Below are 16,036 nucleotides of genomic sequence, written 5' to 3'. Positions count from 1 at the left end.
ATCTCACATTAGTGAGAATTACCAGTGATATCACTCCAGGTATAGCTGACTTACTTCTCAGCGGCCTGTAGTGACCGCACACTAGTGAGAATTACCAGTGATGTCACACCAGGTATAGCTGACTTAGTAATCAGCAGCCTGTAGTGTCCTCACACTAGTGAGAATTACCAGTGATGTCACACCAGGTATAGCTCACTTACTTCTCAGCGGCCTGTAGTGACCGCACACTAGTGAGAATTACCAGTGATGTCACACCAGGTATAGCTGACTTACTCTGCAGCAGCCTGTAGTGACCTCACACTAGTGAGACGTATCAGTGATGTCACACCAGGTATACCTGATTTACTGCACAGCAGCCTGTAGTGTCCTCACACTAGTGAGAATTGCCATTGATGTCACACCAGGTATAGCTGAGTTACTGCACAGTGGCCTGTAGTGACCTCACACTAGTGAGAATTACCAGTGATATCACACCAGGTATAGCTGACTTACTGCACAGCAGCCTGTAGTGACCTCACCCTAGTGAGAATTACCAGTGATGTCACACCAGGTATACCTGATTTACTGCACAACAGCCTGTAGTGTCCTCACACTAGTGAGAATTGCCATTGATGTCACACCAGGTATAGCTGAGTTACTGCACAGTGGCCTGTAGTGACCTCACACTAGTGAGAATTACCAGTGATATCACACCAGGTATAGCTGACTTACTGCACAGCAGCCTGTAGTGACCTCACCCTAGTGAGAATTACCAGTGATGTCACACCAGGTATACCTGATTTACTGCTCAGCAGCCTGTAGTGTCTTCACACTAGTGAGAATTGCCATTGATGTCACACCAGGTATAGCTGACTTACTGCACAGCAGCCTGTAGTGACCTCACACTAGTGAGAATTACCAGTGATGTCACACCAGGTAGAGATGACTTACTGCACAGTAGCCTGTAGTGACCTCACACTAGTGAGAATTACCAGTGATGTCACACCAGGTATACCTGATTTACTGCACAGCGACCTGTAGTGACCTCACACTAGTGAGAATTACCAGTGATGTCACACCAGGTATATCTGACTTACTGCACAGCAGCCTATAGTGATTTTACACTAGTGAGAATTACCAGTGATGTCACACCAGGTATAGCTGAGTTACTGCACAGTGGCCTGTAGTGACCTCACACTAGTGAGAATTACCAGTGATGTCACACCAGGCATAGCTGACTTACTGCACAGCAGCCTATAGTGATCTCACACTAGTGAGAATTACCAGTGATGTCACACCAGGTATAGTTGACTTACTCTGCAGCAGCCTGTAGTGACCTCACACTAGTGAGAATTACCAGTGATGTCACACCAGGTATAGCTGATTTACTGCACAGCAGCCTGTAGTGACCTCACACTAGTGAGAATTACCAGTGATGTCACACCAGGTATAGCTGACTTACTCTGCAGCAGCCTGTAGTGACCTTACACTAGTGAGACGTATCAGTGATGTCACACCAGGTATACCTGATTTACTGCACAGTGGCCTGTAGTGACCTCACACTAGTGAGAATTACCAGTGATGTCACACCAGGTATACCTGATTTACTGCACAGCGACCTGTAGTGACCTCACACTAGTGAGAATTACCAGTGATGTCACACCAGGTATAGCTGACCTACTGCACAGCAGCCTATAGTGATCTTACACTAGTGAGAATTACCATTGATGTCACACCAGGTAGAGTTGACTTACTGCACAACAGCCTGTAGTGACCTCACACTAGTGAGAATTACCAGTGATGTCACACCAGGTATAGCTGACTTACTGCACAGCAGCCTGTAGTGACCTCACACTAGTGAGAATTACCAGTTATGTCACACCAGGTATAGCTGACCTACTGCATAGCAGCCTATAGTGATCTTACACTAGTGAGAATTACCAGTGATGTCACACCAGGTATAGCTGACTTACTCTGCAGCAGCCTGTAGTGACCTCACACTAGTGAGACGTATCAGTGATGTCACACCAGGTATACCTGATTTACTGCACAGTGGCCTGTAGTGACCTCACACTAGTGAGAATTACCAGTGATGTCACACCAGGTATAGCTGAATTACTGCCCAGCAGCCTATAGTGACCTCACACTAGTGAGAATTACCAGTGATGTCACTCCAAGTATAGCTGAATTACTGCTCAGCAGCCTATAGTGACCTCACACTAGTGAGTATTACCAGTGATGTCACACCAGGTATAGCTGACTTTCTGCACAGCAGCCTGTAGTGACCTCACACTAGTGAGAATTACCAGTGATGTCACACCAGGTATAGCTGACTTACTGCACAGCAGCCTGTAGTGATCTCACATTAGTGAGAATTACCAGTGATATCACTCCAGGTATAGCTGACTTACTTCTCAGCGGCCTGTAGTGACCGCACACTAGTGAGAATTACCAGTGATGTCACACCAGGTATAGCTGACTTTCTAATCAGCAGCCTGTAGTGTCCTCACACTAGTGAGAATTACCAGTGATGTCACACCAGGTATAGCTCACTTACTTCTCAGCGGCCTGTAGTGACCGCACACCAGTGAGAATTACCATTGATGTCACACCAGGTATAGCTGACTTACTCTGCAGCAGCCTGTAGTGACCTCACACTAGTGAGACGTATCAGTGATATCACACCAGGTATACCTGATTTACTGCACAGCAGCCTGTAGTAACCTCACCCTAGTGAGAATTACCAGTGATGTCACACCAGGTATACCTGATTTACTGCACAACAGCCTGTAGTGTCCTCACACTAGTGAGAATTGCCATTGATGTCACACCAGGTATAGCTGAGTTACTGCACAGTGGCCTGTAGTGACCTCACACTAGTGAGAATTACCAGTGATATCACACCAGGTATAGCTGACTTACTGCACAGCAGCCTGTAGTGACCTCACCCTAGTGAGAATTACCAGTGATGTCACACCAGGTATACCTGATTTACTGCTCAGCAGCCTGTAGTGTCTTCACACTAGTGAGAATTGCCATTGATGTCACACCAGGTATAGCTGACTTACTGCACAGCAACCTGTAGTGATCTCACACTAGTGAGAATTACCAGTGATGTCACACCAGGTAGAGATGACTTACTGCTCAGCGACCTGTAGTGACCTCACAAGTGAGAATTACCAGTGATGTCACACCAGGTATACCTGATTTACTGCACAGCAGCCTGTAGTGTCCTCACACTAGTGAGAATTGCCATTGATATCACACCAGGTATAGCTGACATACTGCACAGCAGCCTGTAGTGACCTCACACTAGTGAGAATTACCAGTGATGTCACACCAGGTATACCTGATTTACTGCACAGCGACCTGTAGTGACCTCACACTAGTGAGAATTACCAGTGATGTCACACCAGGTATATCTGACTTACTGCACAGCAGCCTATAGTGATATTACACTAGTGAGAATTACCAGTGATGTCACACCAGGTATAGCTGAGTTACTGCACAGTGGCCTGTAGTGACCTCACACTAGTGAGAATTACCAGTGATGTCACACCAGGTATAGCTGAGTTACTGCACAGCAGCCTGTAGTGACCTCACACTAGTGAGAATTACCAGTGATGTCACACCAGGTAGAGCTGACTTACTGCACAACAGCTTTTAGTGACCTCACACTAGTGAGAATTACCAGTGATGTCACACCAGGTATAGCGGAGTTACTGCACAGCAGCCTGTAGTGATCTCACATTAGTGAGAATTACCAGTGATATCACTCCAGGTATAGCTGACTTACTGCTCAGCGGCCTGTAGTGACCGCACACTAGTGAGAATTACCAGTGATGTCACACCAGGTATAGCTGACTTACTGCACAACAGCTTGTAGTGACCTCACACTAGTGAGAATTACCAGTGATGTCACACCAGGTATAGCGGAGTTACTGCACAGCAGCCTGTAGTGACCTCACATTAGTGAGAATTACCAGTGATGTCACACCAGGTATAGCTGACTTACTGCACAGCAGCCTGTAGTGACCTCACATTAGTGAGAATTACCAGTGATATCACTCCAGGTATAGCTGACTTACTGCTCAGCGGCCTGTAGTGACCTCACACTAGTGAGAATTACCAGTGATGTCACACCAGGTAGAGATGACTTACTGCACAGTAGCCTGTAGTGACCTCACACTAGTGAGAATTACCAGTGATGTCACACCAGGTATACCTGATTTACTGCACAGCGACCTGTAGTGACCTCACACTAGTGAGAATTACCAGTGATGTCACACCAGGTATAGCTAACTTACTAATCAGCAGCCTGTAGTGTCCTCACACTAGTGAGCATTACCAGTGATGTCACACCAGGTATAGCTGAATTACTGCTCAGCAGCCTATAGTGACCTCACACTAGTGAGAATTACCAGTGATGTCACACCAAGTATAGCTGAATTACTGCTCAGCAGCCTATAGTGACCTCACACTAGTGAGAATTGCCATTGATGTCACACCAGGTATAGCTGAGTTACTGCACAGTGGCCTGTAGTGACCTCACACTAGTGAGAATTACCAGTGATATCACACCAGGTATAGCTGACTTACTGCACAGCAGCCTGTAGTGACCTCACCCTAGTGAGAATTACCAGTGATGTCACACCAGGTATACCTGATTTACTGCACAACAGCCTGTAGTGTCCTCACACTAGTGAGAATTGCCATTGATGTCACACCAGGTATAGCTGAGTTACTGCACAGTGGCCTGTAGTGACCTCACACTAGTGAGAATTACCAGTGATATCACACCAGGTATAGCTGACTTACTGCACAGCAGCCTGTAGTGACCTCACCCTAGTGAGAATTACCAGTGATGTCACACCAGGTATACCTGATTTACTGCTCAGCAGCCTGTAGTGTCTTCACACTAGTGAGAATTGCCATTGATGTCACACCAGGTATAGCTGACTTACTGCACAGCAGCCTGTAGTGACCTCACACTAGTGAGAATTACCAGTGATGTCACACCAGGTAGAGATGACTTACTGCACAGTAGCCTGTAGTGACCTCACACTAGTGAGAATTACCAGTGATGTCACACCAGGTATACCTGATTTACTGCACAGCGACCTGTAGTGACCTCACACTAGTGAGAATTACCAGTGATGTCACACCAGGTATATCTGACTTACTGCACAGCAGCCTATAGTGATTTTACACTAGTGAGAATTACCAGTGATGTCACACCAGGTATAGCTGAGTTACTGCACAGTGGCCTGTAGTGACCTCACACTAGTGAGAATTACCAGTGATGTCACACCAGGCATAGCTGACTTACTGCACAGCAGCCTATAGTGATCTCACACTAGTGAGAATTACCAGTGATGTCACACCAGGTATAGTTGACTTACTCTGCAGCAGCCTGTAGTGACCTCACACTAGTGAGAATTACCAGTGATGTCACACCAGGTATAGCTGATTTACTGCACAGCAGCCTGTAGTGACCTCACACTAGTGAGAATTACCAGTGATGTCACACCAGGTATAGCTGACTTACTCTGCAGCAGCCTGTAGTGACCTTACACTAGTGAGACGTATCAGTGATGTCACACCAGGTATACCTGATTTACTGCACAGTGGCCTGTAGTGACCTCACACTAGTGAGAATTACCAGTGATGTCACACCAGGTATACCTGATTTACTGCACAGCGACCTGTAGTGACCTCACACTAGTGAGAATTACCAGTGATGTCACACCAGGTATAGCTGACCTACTGCACAGCAGCCTATAGTGATCTTACACTAGTGAGAATTACCATTGATGTCACACCAGGTAGAGTTGACTTACTGCACAACAGCCTGTAGTGACCTCACACTAGTGAGAATTACCAGTGATGTCACACCAGGTATAGCTGACTTACTGCACAGCAGCCTGTAGTGACCTCACACTAGTGAGAATTACCAGTTATGTCACACCAGGTATAGCTGACCTACTGCATAGCAGCCTATAGTGATCTTACACTAGTGAGAATTACCAGTGATGTCACACCAGGTATAGCTGACTTACTCTGCAGCAGCCTGTAGTGACCTCACACTAGTGAGACGTATCAGTGATGTCACACCAGGTATACCTGATTTACTGCACAGTGGCCTGTAGTGACCTCACACTAGTGAGAATTACCAGTGATGTCACACCAGGTATAGCTGAATTACTGCTCAGCAGCCTATAGTGACCTCACACTAGTGAGAATTACCAGTGATGTCACACCAGGTATAGCTGACTTACTGCACAGCAGCCTGTAGTGACCTCACACTAGTGAGAATTACCAGTGATGTCACACCAGGTATAGCTGACTTACTGCACAGCAGCCTGTAGTGATCTCACATTAGTGAGAATTACCAGTGATATCACTCCAGGTATAGCTGACTTACTTCTCAGCGGCCTGTAGTGACCGCACACTAGTGAGAATTACCAGTGATGTCACACCAGGTATAGCTGACTTTCTAATCAGCAGCCTGTAGTGTCCTCACACTAGTGAGAATTACCAGTGATGTCACACCAGGTATAGCTCACTTACTTCTCAGCGGCCTGTAGTGACCGCACACCAGTGAGAATTACCATTGATGTCACACCAGGTATAGCTGACTTACTCTGCAGCAGCCTGTAGTGACCTCACACTAGTGAGACGTATCAGTGATATCACACCAGGTATACCTGATTTACTGCACAGCAGCCTGTAGTAACCTCACCCTAGTGAGAATTACCAGTGATGTCACACCAGGTATACCTGATTTACTGCACAACAGCCTGTAGTGTCCTCACACTAGTGAGAATTGCCATTGATGTCACACCAGGTATAGCTGAGTTACTGCACAGTGGCCTGTAGTGACCTCACACTAGTGAGAATTACCAGTGATATCACACCAGGTATAGCTGACTTACTGCACAGCAGCCTGTAGTGACCTCACCCTAGTGAGAATTACCAGTGATGTCACACCAGGTATACCTGATTTACTGCTCAGCAGCCTGTAGTGTCTTCACACTAGTGAGAATTGCCATTGATGTCACACCAGGTATAGCTGACTTACTGCACAGCAACCTGTAGTGATCTCACACTAGTGAGAATTACCAGTGATGTCACACCAGGTAGAGATGACTTACTGCTCAGCGACCTGTAGTGACCTCACAAGTGAGAATTACCAGTGATGTCACACCAGGTATACCTGATTTACTGCACAGCAGCCTGTAGTGTCCTCACACTAGTGAGAATTGCCATTGATATCACACCAGGTATAGCTGACATACTGCACAGCAGCCTGTAGTGACCTCACACTAGTGAGAATTACCAGTGATGTCACACCAGGTATACCTGATTTACTGCACAGCGACCTGTAGTGACCTCACACTAGTGAGAATTACCAGTGATGTCACACCAGGTATATCTGACTTACTGCACAGCAGCCTATAGTGATATTACACTAGTGAGAATTACCAGTGATGTCACACCAGGTATAGCTGAGTTACTGCACAGTGGCCTGTAGTGACCTCACACTAGTGAGAATTACCAGTGATGTCACACCAGGTATAGTTGACTTACTCTGCAGCAGCCTGTAGTGACCTCACAATAGTGAGAATTACCAGTGATGTCACACCAGGTATAGCTGACTTACTGCACAGCAGCCTGTAGTGACCTCACACTAGTGAGAATTACCAGTGATGTCACACCAGGTATAGCTGACTTACTCTGCAGCAGCCTGTAGTGACCTTACACTAGTGAGACGTATCAGTGATGTCACACCAGGTATACCTGATTTACTGCACAGTGGCCTGTAGTGACCTCACACTAGTGAGAATTACCAGTGATGTCACACCAGGTATACCTGATTTACTGCACAGCGACCTGTAGTGACCTCACACTAGTGAGAATTACCAGTGATGTCACACCAGGTATAGCTGACCTACTGCACAGCAGCCTATAGTGATCTTACAAGTGAGAATTACCATTGATGTCACACCAGGTAGAGTTGACTTACTGCACAACAGCCTGTAGTGACCTCACACTAGTGAGAATTACCAGTGATGTCACACCAGGTATAGCTGATTTACTGCACAGTGGCCTGTAGTGACCTCACACTAGTGAGAATTACCAGTGATGTCACACCAGGTATACCTGATTACTGCACAGCGACCTGTAGTGACCTCACACTAGTGAGAATTACCAGTGATGTCACACCAGGTATAGCTGACCTACTGCTCAGCAGCCTATAGTGATCTTACACTAGTGAGAATTACCAGTGATGTCACACCAGGTATAGCTGACTTACTGCACAGCAGCCTATAGTGATCTTACACTAGTGAGAATTACCATTGATGTCACACCAGGTATAGCGGAGTTACTGCACAACAGCCTGTAGTGACCTCACACTAATGAGAATTACCAGTGATGTCACACCAGGTAGAGTTGACTTACTGCACAACAGCCTGTAGTGACTTCACACTAGTGAGAATTACCAGTGATGTCACACCAGGTATAGCTGAATTACTGCACAACAGCCTGTAGTGATCTCACACTAGTGAGAATTACCAGTGATGTCACACCAGGTAGAGTTGACTTACTGCACAGCAGCCTGTAGTGACCTCACACTAGTGAGACGTATCAGTGATGTCACACCAGGATGAGATTACTTACTGCACAACAGCCTATAGTGACCTCACACTAGTGAGAATTACAGTGATATCACACCAGGTATAGCTGACTTACTGCACAGCAGCCTGTAGTGACCTCACACTAGTGAGAATTACCAGTGATGTCACAACAGGTATACCTGATTTACTGCACAGCGACCTGTAGTGACCTCACACTAGTGAGAATTACCAGTGATGTCACACCAGGTATAGCTGACCTACTGCACAGCAGCCTATAGTGATCTTACACTAGTGAGAATTACCATTGATGTCACACCAGGTATAGCTGACTTACTGCACATCAGCCTGTAGTGACCTCACACTAGTGAGTATTACCAGTGATGTCACACCAGGTATAGCTGACCTGCTGCACAGCAGCCTATAGTGATCTTACACTAGTGAGAATTACCATTGATGTCACACCAGGTATAGCTGAGTTACTGCACAACAGCCTGTAGTGACCTCACACTAATGAGAATTACCAGTGATGTCACACCAGGTATAGCTGACTTACTGCACAGCAGCCTGTAGGGACCTCACACTAGTGAGAATTACCAGTGATGTCACACCAGGTAGAGTTGACTTGCTGCACAGCAGCCTGTAGTGATCTCACACTAGTGAGAATTACAGTGATATCACACCAGGTATAGCTGACTTACTGCACAACAGCCTATAGTGACCTCACACTTGTGAGAATTACAGTGATATAACACCAGGTATAGCTGACTTACTGCACAGCAGCCTGTAGTGACCTCACACTAGTGAGACGTATCAGTGATGTCACACCAGGATGAGATGACTTAATGAGAGTCAGAACCAGCAAAGTAAATTGTGTATGTGGAAAGATTCCCGGATTACCTCTTGTTTAGGCTTTATGTCCTGTACTAGAATGACACATTCTGTCTGTGATAGTGCTTGTGGTAATGGAAAGGAAACACTGTGTCTGTTTCATATTATTTTCAGAATTCTGTAGCTATTCAATACAATCTGTGGACACAAATACTGCACACAGCACCGTATATCACTGCGGCAGCGGCACCTTACCTGTGATCATACGGGTGCACTGCGCGGCGCTGTGCGTCTCTGCCCGTCCCTTTCTCTAACACGTGACTCTCTATTTCCATCTCCAGATGAAAGACTCCTTGATAAACCTTCAGAATGGGATCATGTCGCGAGATATTTCCTCAGACTCGGAGGACAAACCGTACCAGTGAAGAGCCATGCAGTGGCCGGCGGGAGATAGCGTGCAATATGTGTATAGAAAAGATTTATATGTAGATACATATATATATGTATACTATGAATACAAATTTATATTCTAAAATGAATTTTACAAAGCAGCTGTACAGAGGGGGGGTCTTCCCCCGGCTGCTATAGACCTTTGGCTCGGAGATACTGGGAATGGTGTTTCTGACCGTTTACTCAGCGTTGCTCTGAAGAAGGAAGAGCGCAGCTTTTACTCGGAAAGAGGATCTACCTCCGTCTATGGTATCGTTGTGTGCCGTTGCTCTACCTCCGACACCTGCAAACCTTGCTGATGTCCGCCTACCGCACCCCTGAGATCTAAGACGGTGCCCCCCAAATGGCTGCTGAGGAGACAAACAGAGGCACCCCCAGGACTAGGAGTAGAAGAGAAGTATGGAGCAAAAGGCACAATAGCTCCGTGCGGACTGATCCACTGCCACCGAGCAATAGTCCTACCAAACCGGAGACTGCAGTATCTGAGAGTGTCCTGCCTCCTGTGTGGAGCAATATGTGGGAGATGAGAGTTTTTATAACATTTTTTTTTTTTAATCTTGAGTAATTTAAAGCTTGAATATTAGGGATTTATTTGTCTTACTTTTCAAATGTATGTCAGTTCCTTGTTTGGAATAAGCTGCGGTTCCTGCAGCTCTTCCCTAAGCAACAGCTGTAGGGTTTAAAATGTCTCTGAGTAACCTGGTCACACCAATGTTTGGTGGTAAGGACTGGTAATATAGTATTTATTTTCTATTTTTCTGAGCCCCCAATGAGTTTAATCAATGGCGGTTCTTCCTAAATACAATGCGGGACAAACGCAAGATTGCAGCGCCAATGATCACGATAAAACTTGTGGCGATACATGTGTGGTGGAACTACAAGTACCAATATGCCCTGCCAGCTAGAAGGGAACGCCTGCACTTCTGTTGCCATAGCGGCTAGGAGTACCGATCTTTTAGGATATGCCACAGGACGCTGATTACACCATTGTGACTCGGTGCCAAATTTAGACTAAAGTTCCCTAATAATCACTGCAATTGTTACATTCTTCTTAACGCCAGAATGAAATGGCATAACGCATACAGTAAGTATAGGTTGCTGTAACTTGACGCGTTTCACGAGTTCTGACGGCTTGTCCCTCATTGCATTTGGTGTTCCCGACCTGTCATTGCAGACGCTGTTGCCGCACGTTACTATGAATGACTGTCAAACTATGAATGTGTCTGTTTAGGTAGAAACAAATCTCTAAGTACATAAGGGAATGCTGCTATAAACTAAGGGATTCTGTAGACTACGATGTAGATAGCTGGCAGCGCAGGAGAGATCGCTACGCCCAACGCCAGTTCCTTTAGAAAGGGCTTTTCGTTAACCAGCCGGCTTTGGTTGACATTGCCATATATTTGCTTAGTGGAGAACGATACTACCGTAGGTGCGTGATACTATGGTAGCTGGCTGCCTGTACCGTGTGGTGGGGGATTGGGTCTGCATTCCAGTATTGGCACCACCTCCGTGTCCGGTCGGCCGTTCGACAGAAACTTTAAGGCCTGGTTAGTTGTGTCATCACATCGCACATGTTCTTCCAAGTGTAACAGGCAGTCCTACGATTCCAAAGATTGGGGGATCAGGCAGCTGCCCCCTCACCTGCCTGGTCTGTAGAGTGCAGAGCGTGACACTGAGGTGCTGTCCTAGACCGCAGGAATAGCCGTGGACGGTTCTGATAATTCTGTAGAATCCACTGGGCTGGTGTATTTATCATTATTTATTATACTGGTTCTGTGAACAATCAACACTTAGCCCCACCCCACGCCCCACCGCCTCGCCGGAATCTTGTACATTGCATTAAAGCTTTCACTTTTATTGTTTTCCAGAATTCAAATAAAATGTTCTTTACATTTCTGACCCCCCTAGAAAATTCCAAAGAGATCGGATGTAGTTTTTATGATGGCCGTGCAAAGACCGAACTTCTATATATACATTTTGCATCTTTCCATTCAGTTAAATGTGGGGAACATTGTATTACAGCATCATAGATACATTTTCTTTTGCACACAAGATGTAACCTTTTAATTGCAATTTTACAGATGGAGCCATCTTCGTCTTGGCCTTTAATAGGATTAATTGAGGCAGGGCAGTCGGATTTAATCCCCTGCTGTAATGACTTAATCCCCTGCTGTAATGACTTAATCCCCTGCTGTAATGACTTAATCCCCTGCTGTATTGTTCTCTCTGTATTGTATTGCAGCTGTGAACAATAGATGAAAGGATTATGCTAATAAACCTTGGTGCACCTAGGCGCAGCAGAGGGGCCAAGATAATCGTGACTCCATCTATATATCCCCCTTGCATGGATGCTTCCCTACTCACATATGCCATCAGAGTTCTGCGGAGGATCATGAGTGTGGTAGTGTTGTACCCTGTATAGACCCACTCCTGCCTTGACACTCTATTTAGGATATACATATATAAAATACGTAAAAAAAAATTTTTAATCATTGTTGGGGTTTTTACCGTCTTTATCCTTTTTTTAAGTTCACCTTTAAGCATTTACATGCCTGACGTAAGACCCTACGAACCCCGTCCCCTGGCCCGAGCCATTGTCATTGCGACATTAGCACAGAGTGACCGATTAAGCGATTGCCTTCCCTTCTGCTCTTTGCCCTAGTTAATATTGCACTTATGCTTCGCTTACGTTTGCTTCACCTTGTTTGTTGTACAGAATGTGGTACAGGGCCCTGGCTGTGCTAAGGTTAATTTTATGGGGGGGAAGGGGGCTACGAATGTGACCTTACGTTTGTCCTGTGCTTAGAACCATGCTGCTATTTTGGGTTTGCTTTTGTGGCAACACAATCTCAACGCTTGCTGTCCTTGGCTGTATACCCAGATTTTCTTTCCACATGTTCTGTTTATTTGGGGTGGTGAGTGGGAGGGGGTGGGGGGGGATTGTGTTGACATGTCTGGTTGAGAGGACGTATTCTAAAAAGAGGATGCTGCATGCTAACACGTAATGACCCCTGTCTTAGGGATAGGAGTATGTGTTTCAGAATGGACCCCTTTCCAAGGCAGAGATCTCTCTCTCTCTGCTAATTAGTATTATGGCACTTATTTGCATGATGTGTATAAACTGTATAGCTCTTGGATATGTCTGGTGTTCTCTGCTTGTCGGGCTGGACCTGCAGGAGACTAAGTGATCACACAAGGCACGCAGAATAATTACAGCTACTGTACTGAAAGTGTTTTGTGCTCTGGAATGGAAAACGAGCCCCCGGGTCTCTCTCCCGAGAGAATCACCCCAGTAGCAAAGGGTTTCATACAACAGAGTATAAAAGTACATTAAAAAATATGCAAAACAATTTTTTTTGTCAGATGTCTGCTCCTGTGCTTTTTTCACTGGCCTACCGTCCGGCGTCTGCCTGGCGCCCACTTTCTCTCCCGTCTCTTCCAAGTGAAAGTAAAATGATTGGGGGGGTATTGATTAATTGGAAATTGCCTAAAGTGGATTTAGAATGAGACGTCTAAGTTCCAAATATATAAACCAGTCTGCAAAACAAACGCTCGTTAATGGGTACATTGTTTTGTAGAATAAACGTTTGCAGTATGTCAGCAGAATTGTATTATCATTCATTAGGAACCAGTGACCTCAGCAGGTCTATTTATGGCCCATAACAGAAGAGAACGGCTGATCTGTATATTGTATATGCCAGAATATCGCTCCTGCACTCTCCTGGGACTGGCATTATGGCACAGGTCTGCAGATGGCAGGGGTAGGGTATGGGTGGGGAAGTCCTTTTCATATTGCAGGTTTTATTATAGACTTGACAGGTTAGTGCCCGACTGCTATTGTACATGTGATACGTGGGTTTCAGGCATATGAATGACACACGTTCTGCGTTGGAATTAGATTTGTGCAGGGTATAAATGGAGACTTCACGCGTCTCCTAGTCCCTGGACTGGAGGTAAAGGGGAAGAACAGGTTGCATGGTGCTGGAAACTCTGACATACAGTATATCACGCATCGAGGAAACGGAATGCGTGTTTGACCCCGACAAGATGAGCTTCCAACCTCACATAACGGCGTGTAACTATATATTACCGTGTTCCATTCCCGGCACCTCCTCTTCTGAAACACGGGTCACATGTGTGATGAGTGTCGCTGGGGGATGATTACTTGCAGCGCAGGAAGGGTGGGATAACGCTAATCATTCGAGCACATTCACCATCAGACTGACAGCACAGCTTAGGGTTGAACTTGGTGCTTCCAGTGTCTCCAGTAACGGAGACTGACATTCAGATTTCCACACATATATATATATATATATATATATATATATAGATACTGTCTGTCCACACCGACACTGGTCTGAATGCATCTTGGAAATTGTTAGACATCACACCTCGCAGAAGGATCAGAGCCCGTGGTTTCAGTCAGGGCAGTCATCAGGGGGGGACTGTGGGGACTAGGGTCCAGGGCCCTTATAGAGAGGGGATCCCACCCCTGGCACCTGCAGCCAAAACCTTGTAGAGCGGCACAGGCAGCGCAACAACAGCGGTCTGATGAGCAGGGAGGACTTAAAACAAGCCTTCCCTGCGCATCAGCTCTGTGATTCGTTCCTGCAGGTCCGCAATGCTCCACCTATACTGCAAGTAACGTCATGATGTGTGACATCACATAGGGGTGGAGCGGTATGGCAGAATACGTTTTTTTGGTAGGGGGCCCTTGTCAGTCCCGGGCCCCACAATTTCTGACGGCAGCCCTGGTTGCAGTAATTCTGCTTTTTCTAAGTTGTATCGCTGCCATACCAACCTAGTGCCATTCCGTGTTTGTGTAGGAGTCCCACCCCCACCCCCGGCCAATCCGCTGGTCTGGAAGAGTGACAGGCATCCTCAGCAATGTTTAGGTGTAACATTGCCCTGCGAGAAGGGTTTATTATCTGTGTGAGGCCTGCTGCCCGTCGAGGCTCTGCGTTTGGTGCTAACCCTGAGCGGTACGGATGGTGCTGCCATACAGCGTGGTAATAACCGCACTGCGGCTGGTTGTCTGGGCATTAACGGCTTCTTTCTTTGTTTTCTTTTTACGTCTAAGGTTGTACTAAAGTAAAAATCGGAATCTATATTATTACTTATTGTGCTATTGCTGAAATGACTCTATATTTTTATGAATTTCAAACTGACTTTTATTGATCTGCGCCTCACAAAGGTCGATGCATGGAAACGGCGAGACTCTGTAGTGGCTGAATGCTAATTCTGTTTACAAGATGTATGGAGGGTAATTACTAACTGGTGCTGCCTGCATATTTTCATTTAGTTATATTGCAACAATCGTCGCGGCTGCTCCCTGACAGACGCAGAGCCTGACCCTGGGGGTGTAGCACGAACGCTGTGACAACCAGTTACTGGTGAATTTTGTGGTTACATAACCTTAGCAACCCGAAAAGTATGCGGAGGGTTATAGGGAAGGTGGTATATATTTACCGTGTCTGCAAGCTGGAGATTTGCACGCTCCCAGCAAACCGTAACCTGCCGCTCCTGTACTATAATGATAGGTGCTGGAATCCATTACAAAGTCTGACCCCCCCACCCCCTCCCCTCCTGCTTTTATGGTTGAGAAGCAAGGGCAGCAGACAATGCTACTGTGTCAGGTATATCACATGGGTGCAGCCTTATAGTGCAGCGATCGCCAGTCAGGTCTGGGGGATGTGGGTTGTTCTGCGGCGGTACTTGGTTACTGACCTCTGGAGTTTGGGAACTTTAACTGTACAATAAAATAGTAAAACCTTTGCGCTGTGCGCAAGGGCGTGGTCTCCTGGGGGCCTGGTGATATAAGTATATAATGGCTACTCTGCCAAATCTCAATGTGAAATAGCTAGGACTCCACTATGAATAAAAAAAACAAGTATTGCAATGAGGGATGTGACTGGTGTCTTTCTTTACGTGCTGCCATTTCCAAACACCCTGCATTGTGACCTCATCCTTCTGACAGCAAGGGTCTATGGTTCCCCCGAATCCCTGTCATAGGACCACCCTGCCCACCGACCAACACCGAGTGGGCTGGATGATGTAATTAGTGCATTCGTACAACTTGACCCTCCCACTGTACGGCATCATAAAGTGACCCCCACATCTGCCGTGAATCTCCAACAAGT

The 16,036-nt window shown here is 46.2% G+C and overlaps 1 protein-coding gene across 10 annotated transcripts in view; it reads left to right on the top strand.

Annotated features, from left to right (window-relative positions):
- The window catches only part of GRAMD1B (GRAM domain containing 1B), a 662,311-nt gene extending 646,513 nt beyond the window's left edge, over window positions 1-15,798 (top strand). For all 10 annotated transcript variants that reach the window (XM_063943811.1, XM_063943810.1, XM_063943812.1 and 7 more), the window contains one exon: window positions 9,788-15,798. In XM_063943811.1, the coding sequence (XP_063799881.1) occupies window positions 9,788-9,871 (84 nt within the window). In that variant the 3' untranslated portion in view covers window positions 9,872-15,798. The remainder of the gene's footprint in view (window positions 1-9,787) is intronic.
- Window positions 15,799-16,036: the final 238 nt, after the last annotated feature.

The sequence above is a fragment of the Pseudophryne corroboree genome, chromosome 10 (assembly GCF_028390025.1).
Source record: "Pseudophryne corroboree isolate aPseCor3 chromosome 10, aPseCor3.hap2, whole genome shotgun sequence".
NCBI lineage: Eukaryota > Metazoa > Chordata > Amphibia > Anura > Myobatrachidae > Pseudophryne > Pseudophryne corroboree.
This window is presented reverse-complemented; position numbering and strand designations above follow the sequence as displayed.